A 16,932-nucleotide genomic window follows, 5' to 3' on the forward strand; every position below is an offset into this window, starting at 1 on the left:
CATATATACACACGTACGTATATGTGTATATAAATGAGTACAAACACTTAAGTATGTATACGTATGTATACTCACATATATATACATGCACATATCGTCATGTTAATCCCTCAAGAGAGCTAAAAACCGGTCAAATGGGAGAAGTAACTACATCACTATACACAATTGAACAAGAGACTGCACATTTTAAAATTTTTAAAAATGATAGTTCCATTTTATAATTTTAAGGGTGTAATAATGTATAGTTAAAAGACTGAACCACGATGCTGCTGCAACCTAATAATTTATTGCAATACCAACGAAATACATTTTGAAGAAAATTATTTTTTATAAAATGAACTTTTTTCTTATTTTTTTTTATTATTTAATTTACATTAACTATTTGACTTCATCTATTTCTGAATTTATTTTTACTCATACAATACCTGTTCTTGTATCATGTTAATGTTTAAGTAGTATTTATTTATTAACTTTTTATAAAGACATATCTCGAATGTTCATATATTTGTTCCTTCGTCTACTTCCAAATTTTGACTATTAATTAGTTCTAGTCCTTTCTTATGATATTATAATATTTTTTATTTCAAGCAGCTTTCTATTTTTCTCTTTTTTCTAGTAAACCTTTTTTAAATTAGCTAGCTCAAAAAAAAAAAAAAAAAAGAAAAGAAAAGAAAAGAAAAAGAGAATAAAAAGAAATAGAAAAAGAGAATAAAAAGAAATAGAAAAAGAGAATAAAAAGAAAAAGAGATTAAAAAGAGAATACATTACGCTCCTAAAATATACAACAGATAATTTTTGTCTGTCTATTTGTGCTTTTTCTTAAAGACCAACAGGTGTACTTACACACTTCAACTCTTTACGTAATTCACATTTCGTATTTCTTTTTTGACAAATTTGAATTAAAAAAAAAGGAAAAGAAAAAAAAAAAAAAAAAAAGAACAAAACAAAACAAAACAAACAACATAGAAGAGTAACAAAGATGAGTAACAAAAAAAACAGCAAAAAAACAATTACCCCATGTTTGTACTTGAGCAATACACGAAACCCTACATTTTGCAGTTCCCTTTTTTGGAAAATTTTTTATTTAAAAAATGAAATAAACTAATTAATCTTGAAGCTGCTAAAGATAACTCTTTTTTTTTTTTTCTTTTTTTTATTTTGGCCTTAATTTTACCCTTTCATTAATCCATAAAAGTTGTATTCTTTTAGGCGTTTTACATGTATTTTATAAACATATAAATATATACATACTTACATGTACATATATATATATATATATATATATATTTTTTTTTTTTTTTTTTTTTTGCCCTAAAAACGTTAGTCTCTTTCTACAAAAACATGTTCCACATTCTTTTTTTTCTTCTTTTTTCTCTGTCTGCAATTATGAAAGGTTTTTTCTAAAAAAAAAAGGATGAAGTATAACTCTTTTTTTTTTTTTTTTTTTTTCCCTTATGCATACAAACATGCAGATGTACACACATGTATACCCATGTATACACGCAAAACATCATTAATTAAATAAACATATTGTTATTAAAAAAATACGAAGCAACACTTTTATTTCCGTTTCAGCTCTTACTACTCATAATAGAGCAATTTGTCATAGGGATTATTCGTATAAAATTTGCATTTCTTATATTTCCTTGCATATACGTAAATATGTGTAAACAGTGTGGTATCCGATAAGACTGTGGGTTTACATATTCGTGCGCTTAAGCATATGCACATAGGCATATTCATACACATGTTCATGTACATGCACATACACGTAAGTGTAAGTATAAGTGTGCATTTAGTTCTTTACCTCAAAACAAAAGAACAAAAAATAATTTTTTTTTTTTTTTTTTTTTTTTTTTTTTGACGAAGACATAACTGTGCAGAAGGTATCACAAAAACAAGTGAATTAACCAAGGAGGAAAAAGCTCCAAATTTATATGATCACTTTGTTTAACTTTACATCTCTACGTACGTTTTACTCACATTTGCGCTTTTTTTTTTTTTTTAAATAAAGGATGGTCAAAATCGAGCATATCAGACGAATGCGTATCTCCCCCATCATATAGAGGACCCTGTCCTCGCTTTCTGCAAATAGAACATGAAACAAAAAAAAAAAAATTGCTGGAAGAGCAGTGCAATATTTTTTGGTTATATGCACATAATATACATACATGCGGATACATGCAGATACATAAAGATGCAGTTAATATGGTCCACCTTAACATAGAATCTAGATTACTTTGTTCCAATTTTACTATGTTTTTCCTTTATTATTCTTAAAAGGCCTTCTTTAGTTCAATGTAAAAAAAATTATTCTCATCAGTGTCCCAACAACTGGGTACCAGAGGATGATACGAACTGCCGCCCACTTGCAACGTATGAAGGTGAAAAAAAAAAAAAAAATAGGAAAATGAATAATGAAAAATTTATACTACATACTGTTATGTATATATATATATATATATATATATATATATATATATATATGTATATACAGACATATATATGTGTACACACTACTATGGCAAAATAACAGGAACATGTTTACTTTCTCACGACTTTTCAAACATGACCGATGAGCAAAAAGAAATATGGAGCAACAAGTGTGCAACCGACTGGCCATGCAAAGTTATACCAAGAGCACTATCAGCTACATAAAAAATATGCATATGTATCCACACACATACATACACCAGCATACGCTCATACGTACATACACACCCACATACCTGCGCACATACGCGAGATGTTCTCCTGGACTCATGTTTATTTATGCATACCTACTTTCAAGGAAAAATGCAAAAAGGATTATTCCAAGCTTTGCCCCCAAGTATTATTAAACGAAAAATAATAATTAAACAAACCCCAGTGCAACAACGAAAATTTTTTAAATTCTAATTTATGCATATGTTGTTAACACTCTTTTATTATGTATCAAATTTGTTTAATTTATCAAATTTGTTTAATTTATCTAATTTGTCTAATTTATCTAATTTGTCTAATTTATCTAATTTATCTAATTTATCTAATTTATCTAATTTATCTAATTTATATAATTTATCTAATTTATCTAATTTATCTAATTTATCTAATTTATATTATTTATCTAATTTATCTAATTTGTCTAATTTATCTAATTTGTCTAATTTATCTAATTTGTCTAATTTATCTAATTTGTCTAATTTATCTAATTTATCTAATTTATCTAATTTGTCTAATTTATCTAATTTGTCTAATTTATGTATTTTTTTTTTTTCTTTTTTAGGAGTGGACTAAAAATAGTAACTTCTGTTAAAATGTTATTTAACTAAATGCATAAGTAGTTGAATTTTTCTTTTTTCTTTCGTCTTTTCTTTTCCTTCTTCTATGTCTTTCTCATTTTTTCCTTTTCTTTTTTATTTCTCGTTTGATTTACCTGCCCAAATCAGGCGATGGGACTTGTTCTGCCCCCATAAAATATTCTGGGCCTTGTTTGCCGAGAGCGTCTCTACATACGCTTGATAAGGATATGAAAGTAAATTACAATCAGGGGAGGGCATGCTGCCACATGCACATATGTATAAGTATGTGTATATATATTCATTTATTTGTTTGATTCGATAAAAAATGATTAAAATTTTTTTTTTATTCTCCTATACTGCTCATTACATTTAGGAGTCCTTTGAAAAATTATGCAAATTAGATTTTCCCTGTTTGAAGGAATGCAAAATAGATAACCAGGACGTAATCATATATAATAGGAAAAAGGGCTTCAATGACCACTTGGGCCCATATTTCTTTCGATAAAAAAATATACGCACGTATAAACATGCGTATACATGTGTGCATGCACATATCTATATAAATCTCTATCTATATATATACATACATATATATATATCTATATATATATATGCACGTACGTGTATCTCTTTTTGTGTGTGCATTTTTGGTAGCCTTGTCCAAAAAATTGGATTCTGAAATCGGACGAATCGGGAAACCCCATCAGTTGCTTGCCGCCTGATAATTACTCAGGACCATGTGACGAACACTCCAATTTTACTGGTAGCTTTGCACATTAAAGGTGTGTCAGGGGGTCATTATGTTTACAAGTATATATATATGTATGCGTGTGTAATTATTTATATTGTGAGTGCACATATACAACCCCGCGCAACGTGTGCAATTTCTTTTCTAAGGCCTTAATATAGATTCAAAGGAAAGCATAGCGTATGAGTGCGACGTGCAGTGGCCTTGTGCTGAAGGTAAGAGGAGATAATTCGTAAATTCATAAATTTGCACTAATAATTAGCTAGAAAAATTCTCTGAAATTTCGCTGAAAATTCATCAAATTGACAAAACGTAGCAAATACTCTACGAATACATGCTATAATTCACTTTAGCATGTATCCATTTCCACAGCTAATTTTTTTTCTTCTTTCTGCTTAGAATGGTTATCTTCTTTTTTTTGTATTTTTTTGATATATATAATTGTTAACATATTTTATTTATAGAAACTTCTAATTTAATTAATTACGAGGAGCTTTGTCCGGAAAATTGGACACAGAGTCAAAAGGTAATAGAGAAAACAAATACCCACACATAAGCCCACATATATATGGTCTACATAATAAAAAAAAATTTTTTTGATCGCAACCTTTGTAATTTTAAGACTGCAAAAATGATGTTACGTGTTATTTCACATTTTCTTTAATTCTGTTATATTTCCAAATTCCTTATAATGTTTTAAATTACAATTCGTTCATAATACACAAATTTTTTTTTTTTTTTTTTTATTCTCATTTTCTTAGTATTGCGTTGCCCCTCAGAATTATATGGGCCCATGTTCAAAAAAAAAATTATTTGAATCGTTCAGGAAAGAAACAAAGAAAGCATACGCAGAAGAATGCAACAGTTAAACTTTTTCTTTTTTTTTAAATAAAATCTTTAGAAGATCCTTATTACGAATGTGCACGATATTCATTTTATTCCTTTTATTTTATTTTTATCTGTTTGTTTTTTTTTTTTTCTGTATTTTCACTATTTTTTTACTGTTTTTCCTTTTTTAGTTGAATGGCCCCTGTTTAAAAAGAGCATATCAAAAAATTTTCCAAAAAGTTCAAGTACGAAAACAAAATTTCAAGCATTATGTCCTTAAAAATAAATTGAACTGATCTGAATTTATATGAAATTATTTTATTTTATTTTATTTTTTTTTTTTAACTCATGTTCTGTTTAAATAATAATGTATCTTCTTTTTATTTTTAATTAATATATGAACATATACTAGCTTTAAGAAAAGGAAAATATAAATTTGGAGCAGTAGAGCCAATTACAGGCGAAGTTGTTTCGGGAAATGCTGAATAAAATGGAATAAGATAAAACAGAACAAAAAAGAAAAAAAAAAGAACAAAATAGAGCAAGGAGGACACAGATAACAGAATAAAAGAATATTTTTACTTTTTATTACTGTTCCCAAAATGATACATATAAATAATAAATAAATGTATATATGTAAATATGTATTCATAATCCCCCGGTGTACAACTTTTTGAATAATCCTTGGCAAATGTCACAATTTATACATGGATTTCTTTTATTTTCTTTTTTCATTTTGGCATTATTGTTTTTTTGTTTTATTTTGTCTTTCTATTTAATTAATTTATTCCAGTTACTCCATTTACCTGTGTTAACCACATATAAGTGCACAGAACACACTCCCTAAAATATATTTACCGTTCATCAAAATGATGAATGAGCAATACTATTTTTTTTATGTAAAATTTGAAACATAATTTAGCCTTTACTTAAAAGATGTTATTTATTAAATTTCTCATATTGTGCAAAAAAAAAAAAGAAAGAAAAAAAAAAATTTATATTCATTAAAGAGGGGAAAAAATAACTTTATTAAGTGTACATTTTTTTTTTTTTTTTCGTGGTAATTTTTAACTTATTTGATACATTTTCACCTGATGTGTTCAGGCGAAAAAGGAAACATGTATTTAAGAAAACGCACACAGTAGTCTTTTTAATATATGATTAGGGATTATATATAGCAAGAAGGATAAATATATTGGCTTATATACTAACAAAAAGAAGTTAACATATATTGTAGCATAAATTTTAGCTAATCTCACTTTGGAAAATGTTTTTAATAAAAGGACAATAAGACAAACACTTATATAAATGTAAGCATATAAACTAATATATTTATAAGCCCATATGCTCATATACACATACATGAGTGTATGTTCCTGCATATGTAAGTAGACATACATGTATATATATATTCGCACAAAGCAGTGTGAAAAACTCGATATAATCCGAAGGGAATGCCTGTTAAAATAGTAAGTATTACCAAGATAAAACTCTGATGCTAAAGTAAATTTGCTTTTGCAGTTATTTCTATAATCTTTCAAATTTTTTATGAACCGTTCAGAATATATAATTAAGTTTAATAAATATAATTTTATATATGATTATGTGCAACGTTTCGTTATTTTATTTTTATTTTAAATTATTTTTATTTTATATTATTTTTATTTTATATTATTTTTATTTTATTGTTATTTTGTTTTTATTTATTTTTTTTTATTATATTTTTTTTTTATTTTTGTTCGTCTTAATTTTCTTCACTAGTATCCATAAAATTATTATGATCATTTTTAAGAAATAAAAAATAGGAAAAAAAAAAGAAAAAAAAGGAAACTTTGAAAGCATAACATAAAAAATATGTAGAACTTTTTTTAATCGTTAAAATTTTTTTTTTAATTGTCGTTAATTTGCTTATATGTGCATCATACATGTAATAAAAATTTGGAGACGTAAAAAAATGTATATGCACATGCTCTAGTAAAATATACCACTACATGCGCAATATAGAATAGCTCACATGTGCATATATATATATATATATATATATATATATATATATTCATACATACGTGGAAAATTACAAGATTGCTCGAGAAAATGAACAATACATAAAATACTATCAGCAAAAAAAGAAGAAAAAAAAAGAAAAAGGAAAAATAATAAAAAGGGTAAAAGGCCGAATAAGCGAATGAATAAATGCCTATGGAAATAGGCGCATAGATGAATAGAATTAATACTGTAGAGCTGAAACGCTCTTTTATTTTTTAAAATAACAGATAAAATGATAGTGAGCAGCATTTATTCATTTCTACGAATTGCCCTTACAATCCGGTCTACTGATATATATAATTTGATCATGGATATAAAAATAGTACACCTTTTTTTTGTATGTCTTAATTCTTTAGTACATATGATATATTTTTTGAAATATTTTTTGCTCTTTGATTTTTGTTTTTCGTTTTTTGCTTTTCATTTTGTATTTTGCATTTTTTTTTTCTTTCCTAATCCCAAAGTACATTTCATTCGTTATTCATTTTTCACATCGATTTATAAATAGGAATAAAAAATGGAAAGAATTTCCACGTACTATGTAAATAACTGAATTTAGAACAATATAATTCTCAATTCGTTTTGTAATAGTGTGCAAGGATACAATATATATTATTTTAAGAATTTCTACCAACTTTTCAAGGGAGAAATTGGAAAAAAAAATTATGGAAAATAATAAAGCAAAAACTGTTTATATATATATGCATGATTGTGTATATGCATGATTATATATATGCATGATTATATATATGCATGATTATATATATGCATGATTATATATATGCATGATTATATATATGCATGATTATATATATGCATGAATATATATATATATATACCTGTGCGTACATATGTATATATATTGTTTTTTAACAGTATATAACCTGTAAAATGTTTTATTGCAGACATAACATTCAAATCGTGAATGAAACAAATGCGCTCACATGTACTTTTTTTAATTGTAGCGCAAAGGTGTATACCCTAATTTTTTGGGTTTTTTAACATTTTCACATATTTTACGAAAAGACTATTACTTTTGTTTGCACAAGTTATGCTGCTATTTTATCTTTTATTTTTTTTTTTTTTGTTTACAAAAATTTTTCTTCATATAGCTGAAAGAAATTGCATTTAGCGCGATATCACGTGATATCATATTATATCAAATCACGTCATACAATATTAAATAACGTCATATCATTTTACATCATATTATACTGTATTTATATATATATATATATATATATATATATTTTTTTTTTTTTTTTTTTTGCTTTCTCCTGCACAAGAATAGTGGATATTTATTTTTTTTTTTTTTCTTTCCTTCCACAAATCAAAAAATGAATAACCATTTTGAAAATTTTGATGAACTACTTAAGGAGTTAGATTTGCAAAATTATGTTTCCTTTGTAAAAAAATGTTTTAAAAATGGTGTAAAGAAGAACGAAGAAAGCATTTGTTCTCAAGACTTAAGAAATTTAGCAAAATGTCTACCTAGGGTATCAGGTGTTTGGTACGATTTACATAAAAATAGCTGGGAAGCTAGATGGTCAGAAGGAACTAAATCTGCAAGAAAATATTATTCTGTTCAGAAATTTGGTTTTCATGAAGCAAGGAAGTTAGCTATAAAAACAATTAAGACAAAAGAAATTAATTATATATATAATAGTATAAATGAAGATTTTAATAAACCTCTGAAGTGGAATTTAAATAATGAATTTTTAGAAATGAATCATGACCCAACTATAAACTTAAAAAAGAAATGTAGAGCGAAAAATTGTAAAATAAAAGAAATCAAAGTTAAAAAAGATGGTAATAACAATATTAATAAAAAAGTGAAAAATGAGAAGAAAAGTAGTCAAACGAAGAATATGAAAAAGAGTAATCAATCAGTTATTAATTCTGCAAAAAGTGAAAATTACCAAATAGAAAATTACGACAGTTTTGATAATGAAGCAGAAAATGGGGAAATCACAAAAATGAAAATTAATATTACATGTGCAGGTAAAAAAGAAGAACATGCGCAAAATCAATGTAACAAAAATGTTGAAAATGGAACATTAAAGAAAAACAATACCAATGATACATACAAAATGAGCAAACTCGGTTTGAACAATATTTCAAAAGAATTAAACTGCTGTATAGAAGAATTAAATATTTGCACAAAAGGAAATATTTCCAAAGAAAATAATATGGTAAGTGTTCTTATCACAAAAAATAATAGGAATACATTCGAGGGGAAAAGGGATATCCTGAACTGTTCAGGAGAAATATTGCACACAAATGAAAATTACATAGAAAATGATAATAATGATCACAATAATGGTAACAATATTAATGATATGAATGATGGCAATATTAATGATATTAATGATGATAATAATAATGATATTAATGATGGCAATATTAATGATATTAATGATGATAATAATAATGATATTAATGATGATAATAATAATGATATTAATGATGATAATAATAATGATATTAATGATGATAATAATAATGATAGTAATGATAGTAATGATAGTAATGATAGTAATGATAATAATAACGCTCCTCTTAATAAAGAAAATAGTCGTATGTCAAAGGAAAGTAGGTATCGGATCATCAACAAGTATAGTTGTGGTTCAAATGGCATTAATATTAACACAACTAGCATTTATAATACGACGGTTCATCCGAATAGTTATAATAATAGCAGTAGTAGTAGTAATAATGATGAGCGTGCAAAAAAGAACAGTAATAATAATATAAATAGCCAATTTTGCTGCACAAAGGAAGACACATGCACTGTTTATAATAAAAATTATATTTGTAAAAAATTACAAAATTGCAATATAGAAAATAATGAAACAAGTATGATGAAATTCCCATGTGATAAAATTTTAAGTTATATGCTACAACACAATAAACCAATTTCGAAAAATAATATATATAATAATAAAATAGATATATTAAAAATTAATATAAAACAATCAAAAAATAATTCTCATGATGAAGAAATATGGCCATCTAAGAAAAAAGCATCAAAAAAAAAAATAAACACAAATAGTAACAATGCATGTATAAATAGTAATTCCCAACATACAAAAAAGATAAAAACTTATAATTCTGACCATTCTTTAGCTAAAAATGGGGATGTAGATGAAAATAAAGAGTGCAAACAGGATCTTGAAAATGATAGAGAAAATATCTCATTTCTGGTTAACGATCTACCTCAAAAGGAAGTTTGTGACTATGGTAGTGATTGTAATAAGAACAGCAATACGCACAGCAATACGCACAGCAATACGCACAGCAATACGCACAGCAGTACGAACAGTAATACGAACAGTAATACGAACAGTAATACGAACAGTAATAATAGATATAACAACAAAGATGACAATAACAGTAACAGCGAAAATGGTGACTGCACAAGTGACAAGCATAGTGCACCGCTTAATAGGGAAGGTTACAGGTCCAGTGAAAAAATTGTATATAATTGTGGGAAAAGTTTAAATAATAGTTCAAAAAAAACAGCTCACTTGAAGAAAGATTCACCAAAGGAAAACCTCAGTTGTAGTAACTCATGTGATAGTAATACATGGAATAAAAAAAAAGAAAAAAAGAAATATTGTACAGAATTAAATGTAAAGGACTCATTACAATCTGATACTTTAAGTATTTTTAAAAATGCAACTAATTTACTCCTAAATGATTTGAAATATAAATGCATACCACATTTCGATAAGCAATTTTTGAATATTTTGGAAATTATTGATAATCACATGAATTATGTGAATTCTACATTTAATGAAAATTTTTTAATAACATATGTACATTTGTTTGATACTTGTGTATCTAACAATATTTTACCGAGCCAAATGGATCAAAAGATACAAAAGGTTTTTTGTAATGCGTTAATTGCATTTCATATTCTATTATTTAATTTTCAGAAGGAAAAAAAAAATTAAGGTGTTTTAAATGGTGTAAAAAAAATTTTATAATATATATGCTATAAGCATAATGTGTGTGCACATATGCAGTACGCATCATATTTATTTAATACTCAAAAAAAAAAAAAAAAAAAAAAAAAAAAAAAAGCAAAAAGTTTACAACTTCAAAAAAAAAAACATACATATATATATAAATGTGTTTATATATATATATATATTGGTACGTACGTTTTTTCAGTATATTAAAAAAATGAAAGAAAAAGAGAAAATTGAAATTAAATAAAAACCATTTGGAGAACATATACATATGTATTAAAAAAACAAAAAGAACAAAAAGGGATATATTTCGTACATTTCGAAATAAGCCCTAATTCGTTATTTTGCTACTCCACCATTTTTCTACTCCATCATTTTGCTACTCCACCATTTTGCTACTCCATCATTTTGCTACTCCATCATTTTGCTACTCCATCATTTTGCTGCTTCATCATTTTGCTACTCCATCATTTTGCTGCTTCATCATTTTGCTACTCCATCATTTTGCTGCTCCATTAATTTTCTTCCCCTTAATTTGCTTTTCATTACATTTCCACTTCATTATTTTTTTGTGCTTGCTTATCAGCGCTAGTGTATTTATGTGTATGTAGCTACACGTGCATGTATTTGTGTGTATACTTAAATTTATATGGTATTTATACAAGATGTAATACTTGGTATAATTCTGAAATACTCAACGTTTCCTGCGCATCCTCATACTTCTGTGTGCAATATTTTTTCCTAATTTGTTTTTTCTTAACATTTTAGCTACCTAGAACCTCAATTTATAAAAATTTATGAACCGTTCATACGACCGGTTTATTGAACAATTAAAAAAATAAAAAATAAAAATAAATGAAACGTAACAAAACAGAATATAATACAACGTAATACTGTACAACGTAATACTGTACAACATAATAAAACAAAACAGTGCAAAATAAAAATAGGAAGCGTTCATTATTTTTGTTCAATTTTTGCACATTCTTTCCCAGTTTTGCTCATCAGCCGTTTTTATCCTGGTCTATGTTCTTTTTCACATTTTTCACATTTTTCAGCCAATATAATTTTCTTTCATATTTGGACGGTTTTCCTGAAAAAACAATTCTTCTAGGAATTCTGTTAAAATTTTCATCATCTGGATTATATTCTGAATAGACTATATCATGCGTATTCTTTTTTAACAATAAACATCTTCCTCCCTGTTTTATAATTTCTCTAGCAGCCTTAACGGTATATGCATGAGCTTTCACCAAAACATCTTTTGCATAATATTTGAAATCAAAACCATGTTTCATTTTAAATTTTTTTAAATTACAGCCAACAACTTTTATTGGATGCTTTCTTTTATACTTTCCTATTTTTAACCCTAGTTTGTCTATTACATTCCAATCAATTTCAAGATGCTTTTTTTCCCCACTTCTTGTATAAGCTAAATTAATTAAATTTAGTGGAATTAATTCATATTCATATCTGTTAAATCTATGACCAGGTCCAAGTGGAGCAGAAACAAATTTTGGTAATTTTCTATATAATGGTGTTTGTCCTCCTTCAAAACCAATGGGTATAGAACCACCACTTCTACTTTTCTGTCCTTTCATTCCTCTTCCTGATGATCCTCCTCTTTTACTACCTACACCTCTTCCTTTTCTTTTTTTTTTTTTCTCTCCTAGACCTGGAATATTAAATGGAGTAATGAAATATTCATTTTCTTCTCTATTTCCACCAACTACTGTTGATTTCCAATATATATCAGCTTTTAGTTTCATATTATCTATTAATGGATAAACAGCCTTAGGCCAATCCATTTGTGTCAAATCCCAAACTAAGGGTGTTTTGGTTTGTTCATAATGTGCATCCATAATTTTTTTTATTCCTAATTTAATAGCTTCTTCTTGATATTTTAAATTTATTTCATTAATTTTTTCATTAATATTTTCTCTCAGTTTTACTAAAAGCTCATTTTTTTCATCATATATTAAATGTTGATTTTTTTCTATTTTTTCTATTTCTTTCATTATAGGATCTATTGCTTCCTCCATTTCCTTCAAAACTTTTTGTAAAAAGTTTCTCTGTTCATCATTATATGAGGATTTAAATGTGCCATTCTTTAAATCTTCCTCTAACTTTTTAAACTGATTTTTTCTTAATTTTAATTTTCTATTTATTAATGCTTTGTATTTTCTATCTACCAATTTTTTTTCTTCTTTTAATTCTTTAAACATGGTATTGGCTCGACCTATCTTGAAGCTTCCGTCAAGCATGCTCCCAAAAATACTCTCCAGTTCTTTCCTCTCGTTTCTACCATTGCCATTGCTACCATCTCCACTACTGTCATTACTGCTTCCCCTGCTGTTCTGATCCCAGTTACGCTCTCTTTTCCTTCTCTCTCTTGCCAATTTTTCTTCTTCTAAATCGAAATTTATGTTAAATTGTCTTTTTACTTTACCTAACAAACTGTTGATTGTATCTATGGTGTTGTATTTTTCTTCTACTTCCTCCTCTTTAAATATATGTACTACGTTCTTCTTATCTTTTGTAAGCGTCTTCTTATGCTTTTCTTTCATTACATTCCTACCCATCAAGTTGAAATATTTTCCTTTGTTTTCATTTATTACATAGCCCTTTATAAACATAGCACACAATAATAACAGTAATATGCGTCTCATTTTATTAATATCATTTTATTAATATCGTTTTATTAATAACATTTTAGTAATATCATTTTATTAATATCATTTTATTAATATCATTTTATTAATATCATTTTATTAATATCATTTTATTAATATCATTTTATTAATATCGTTTTATTAATATCGTTTTATTAATATCATTTTAGTAATATCATTTTAGTAATATCATTTTAGTAATATCATTTTAGTAATATCATTGTAATTTTCCTTTCGCATTAAATAACTTAGTTTTTCTTCTTCTCTCTCCTTTTTGTAGTCGCATTGTGTGTTGAGTCTTATCGCTATATAATATACGCATACTTCTTATGTACATGAGTATACGCACATTTTTAAGGTATGCTTCCCTAACCTAAACACGAACAATTTTGTCCTTGCGCGAACGAGCTTTTGCTTATATACAAATATACCTATTTAACCTGCCCCAATAATAAACACTCCATGTGTATACGTGTACATAAAAACAAATTCACTTATATATACATACATATATATATACATACATATATACATACATATATATATACATACATATATATACACATACATATATATATACATACATATATATACACATACATATATATATACATACATATATACATACATATATATATACACATACATACGTGCACTTACGCATAATACTTATCGTGCAGCTCATTAGTTAGTGGATTAAACTGCAATAAGTGGTTTTCTTCAAATCCATTTGTTATGACTTGTTCATAAAAAAATGCATTCGACGAATACTTTTAGATAAAATTAAAGATTCAATCTTTTTTATTCTGTTATTTTTACATTATGCTATTTTGTTATGCTTTTTTTTTTTTTTTTTTTTTTTTGCTTCCCTTAATTATATTATTTTTGCATTGTTAAGAGGAGCTGCCTTCACGGGATAAGATAACTACATAATCGAGTCGCTTAAGGGGTACGGTAATTAGCCAGCTTGCAAATTGAAATATGGCAAAGCTTGTACGACTATATTACAAGTAAACAACCATGTATATATATATATATATATATATATATATATATATATATATATATATGTATGTATTTATGTATGCATGTATATACGTATGTATGTATGTATGTAACTACATATGTACCAACATGAAAGTATTTTTCTTTAAATAAAAGCCCATTGTGCATCCCGTTAAATACGGAATAATGGGACAATTTTTTGAGAATATTCAACGACCATATTTATATTTACGTAATGCTTTGATTTGCTATGAAAAAAAAATTGTACCCATTTGAACCGCACTTAAAGGAAACTTTTCTTACCTTAACAAAAAAAGGTTTTTTCGATAATATATATATATATATATATATATAGATAGATAGATAGATAGATAGATAGATATAGATATAGATATATAGATATTTATAGATAGATATATATAGATAGATATTTATAGATAGATATATATAGATAGATATTTTTATATATAACCATTTCTCTAATCCATTTTTGTTTAAATATGTTGAAGGCACATGTATGTTTCCATGTATGTGTATATGCATATAAAAATTAAAGAGAAAAAAAGAGATAGAGCATAGGATTTTGCACTAGTAATTTACGAAAATTTCTTTCTGCAGATAAACGACCGTACGGTCATACTGTTTTAGTTGCCCTGCTATTGCGGAACTGTAATTCTACTGCTATATGCATGTGCAAATATTATATACATGTATATATATATATATATATATATATATATATATATATATATATATGTGTATATATTTGTATTTGTATTTTCTCCTCTTGTTTACTCTTTCACTCTTTTCCCCTTTCATCTTCTGCTCCTATGCGAATACACGCACATAAAACATGAGCGACTTTATGAAGAAGGATATTATTTCACTACCACAGCGAAATAGGAGACGAATCAGTGCAAGATATTCAAGTGATGAAGATTACTCAGATGATGCTAATGAAAGTAACAATGAAGGTAGTGACGATATGGAAAAGGATCGAGAAAAACTGTATGGCATCACATTAGAAAAGATTTACAAATACGAATACCTTGATCACACAGCAGATATAATTTTACATAGTTATGGAAACAATTTAATGGAGTGTTTTGAGTCTATATGTATTTCCATGTTTAATTATATGTGTAATTTAAATAAAGTGGAATTAAAAATAAGAAAAAAAGTAATTGTACATGGTGATAATTTAGATGATTTACTTTTTAAATTTTTAAATGAATTTCATTTTTTATATGGAAGCGAATATTTTATTTGTAAAAGGATTGATATACTTACTTTTGATACTAAGACTTTTTTTATAAAAGCAGTTGGATATGGGGAAACATTCTCTTCATTCAAACATGAAGGTGGTACAGAAATAAAAGCAATAACAAAACATGAATTGAAAATTATTTCAAATGAGGAAGGTGAGTGCGAAATTTTTGTTTTAGTCGACATTTAAGGTGAGTTAAATGGGTATATATTTTTTTTAAATGGGAAAAAAAGTAAAAACCGCATCCACCTGAGGAACATTGCATTGTTTATTTGTATGCATATGTGTACGTATTTATGTATGTGTATGTGTATGTGTGTGTGTGTGCGACGCAAAATAAGGTCCGCTCTAGAGAAAAATCTATAAATTTGTTGACTATAGTCCATGCATTTTTTTTTTTTTTTTTTTTTTTTTTTTTTTGTTTTGACACTGTTATACTCCCAGTTTGCCAAATAATCGCGCACCAAAATTGTGCTTGTTATTACCGTTTCGTACATGTTAAAATGTATATATAAGTATACGTGTATATATATGTGTGCATATATACACATGTGAATAACCTCATGCAGTGTGCATAATTTTACGTATATATGCCGCTTTCTGCATCTGTAATAAATTATGCAATGGGACAAAAACGTGTTACCTTTCACTTGCCATGTATTTTTGATGCCGTGTACACACTAAAAAAAAAAAAAAAAAAAAAGAGATAAAAAGATATAAATTTTTACGTACTGTTTTAGACCAAGATCACAATTATGTACACACATATTTACTTGTACATTACTCATGGAAATATAAGCTTTAAGTTTTTTTTTTTTTTTTCTACTGAATTTGTATCCTTTGGAATACCCTCGCGTATTTAATGCAGATCTGTTACAGCTACTGGAAAAAGTGTCTATACTATTCATTCATCATTGTAGTGTTGTCACGTGGTGTAACTCCGCCATTTCATCTCTTTACATTTTCGTAATATTTTCGTATGTTCTCCCTGATCATGTATTAACGTATTAATTTTTTTTTGTTCATCCCCCCTTTATTTTTTTTTTTTTTTTTTTATTATAAACATAAAATATGTTTAACTCTGTTTGGAATTTACTCCCTATTTGATTTT

General features: G+C 26.5%; 4 protein-coding genes across 4 annotated transcripts; 3 read left to right on the forward strand and 1 right to left on the reverse strand.

The window, feature by feature from the left end:
• Positions 1-1,341: 1,341 nt before the first annotated feature.
• On the forward strand, positions 1,342-5,346 carry PmUG01_13030800 (CPW-WPC family protein, putative; the record flags this gene model as incomplete). The annotated part of the gene is made up of 16 exons (XM_029007290.1): positions 1,342-1,393; positions 1,576-1,618; positions 1,870-1,886; positions 2,015-2,147; positions 2,284-2,384; positions 2,537-2,628; positions 2,792-2,830; positions 3,266-3,281; positions 3,429-3,514; positions 3,655-3,723; positions 3,936-4,044; positions 4,179-4,244; positions 4,494-4,555; positions 4,791-4,893; positions 5,049-5,102; positions 5,270-5,346. The coding sequence occupies 16 exons, from the start codon at positions 1,342-1,344 to the stop codon at positions 5,344-5,346; spliced, it is 1,119 nt and encodes a 372-aa protein (XP_028863694.1).
• A 2,894-nt stretch (positions 5,347-8,240) lies between these two features.
• Positions 8,241-10,859, forward strand: PMUG01_13030900 (transcription factor with AP2 domain(s), putative; the record flags this gene model as incomplete). Its single annotated transcript, XM_029007291.1, has 1 exon — positions 8,241-10,859. The coding sequence occupies one exon, from the start codon at positions 8,241-8,243 to the stop codon at positions 10,857-10,859; it is 2,619 nt and encodes an 872-aa protein (XP_028863695.1).
• Positions 10,860-11,881: 1,022 nt separating this feature from the next.
• On the reverse strand, positions 11,882-13,513 carry PmUG01_13031000 (apicoplast ribosomal protein L15 precursor, putative; the record flags this gene model as incomplete). Its single annotated transcript, XM_029007292.1, has 1 exon — positions 11,882-13,513. One exon carries the CDS (start codon positions 13,511-13,513, stop codon positions 11,882-11,884), a length of 1,632 nt encoding a protein of 543 aa, XP_028863696.1.
• Positions 13,514-15,407: 1,894 nt separating this feature from the next.
• On the forward strand, positions 15,408-16,010 carry PmUG01_13031100 (protein archease, putative; the record flags this gene model as incomplete). Its single annotated transcript, XM_029007293.1, has 1 exon — positions 15,408-16,010. One exon carries the CDS (start codon positions 15,408-15,410, stop codon positions 16,008-16,010), a length of 603 nt encoding a protein of 200 aa, XP_028863697.1.
• Positions 16,011-16,932: the final 922 nt, after the last annotated feature.

This window comes from Plasmodium malariae (genome assembly GCF_900090045.1).
Source record: "Plasmodium malariae genome assembly, chromosome: 13".
NCBI lineage: Eukaryota > Apicomplexa > Aconoidasida > Haemosporida > Plasmodiidae > Plasmodium > Plasmodium malariae.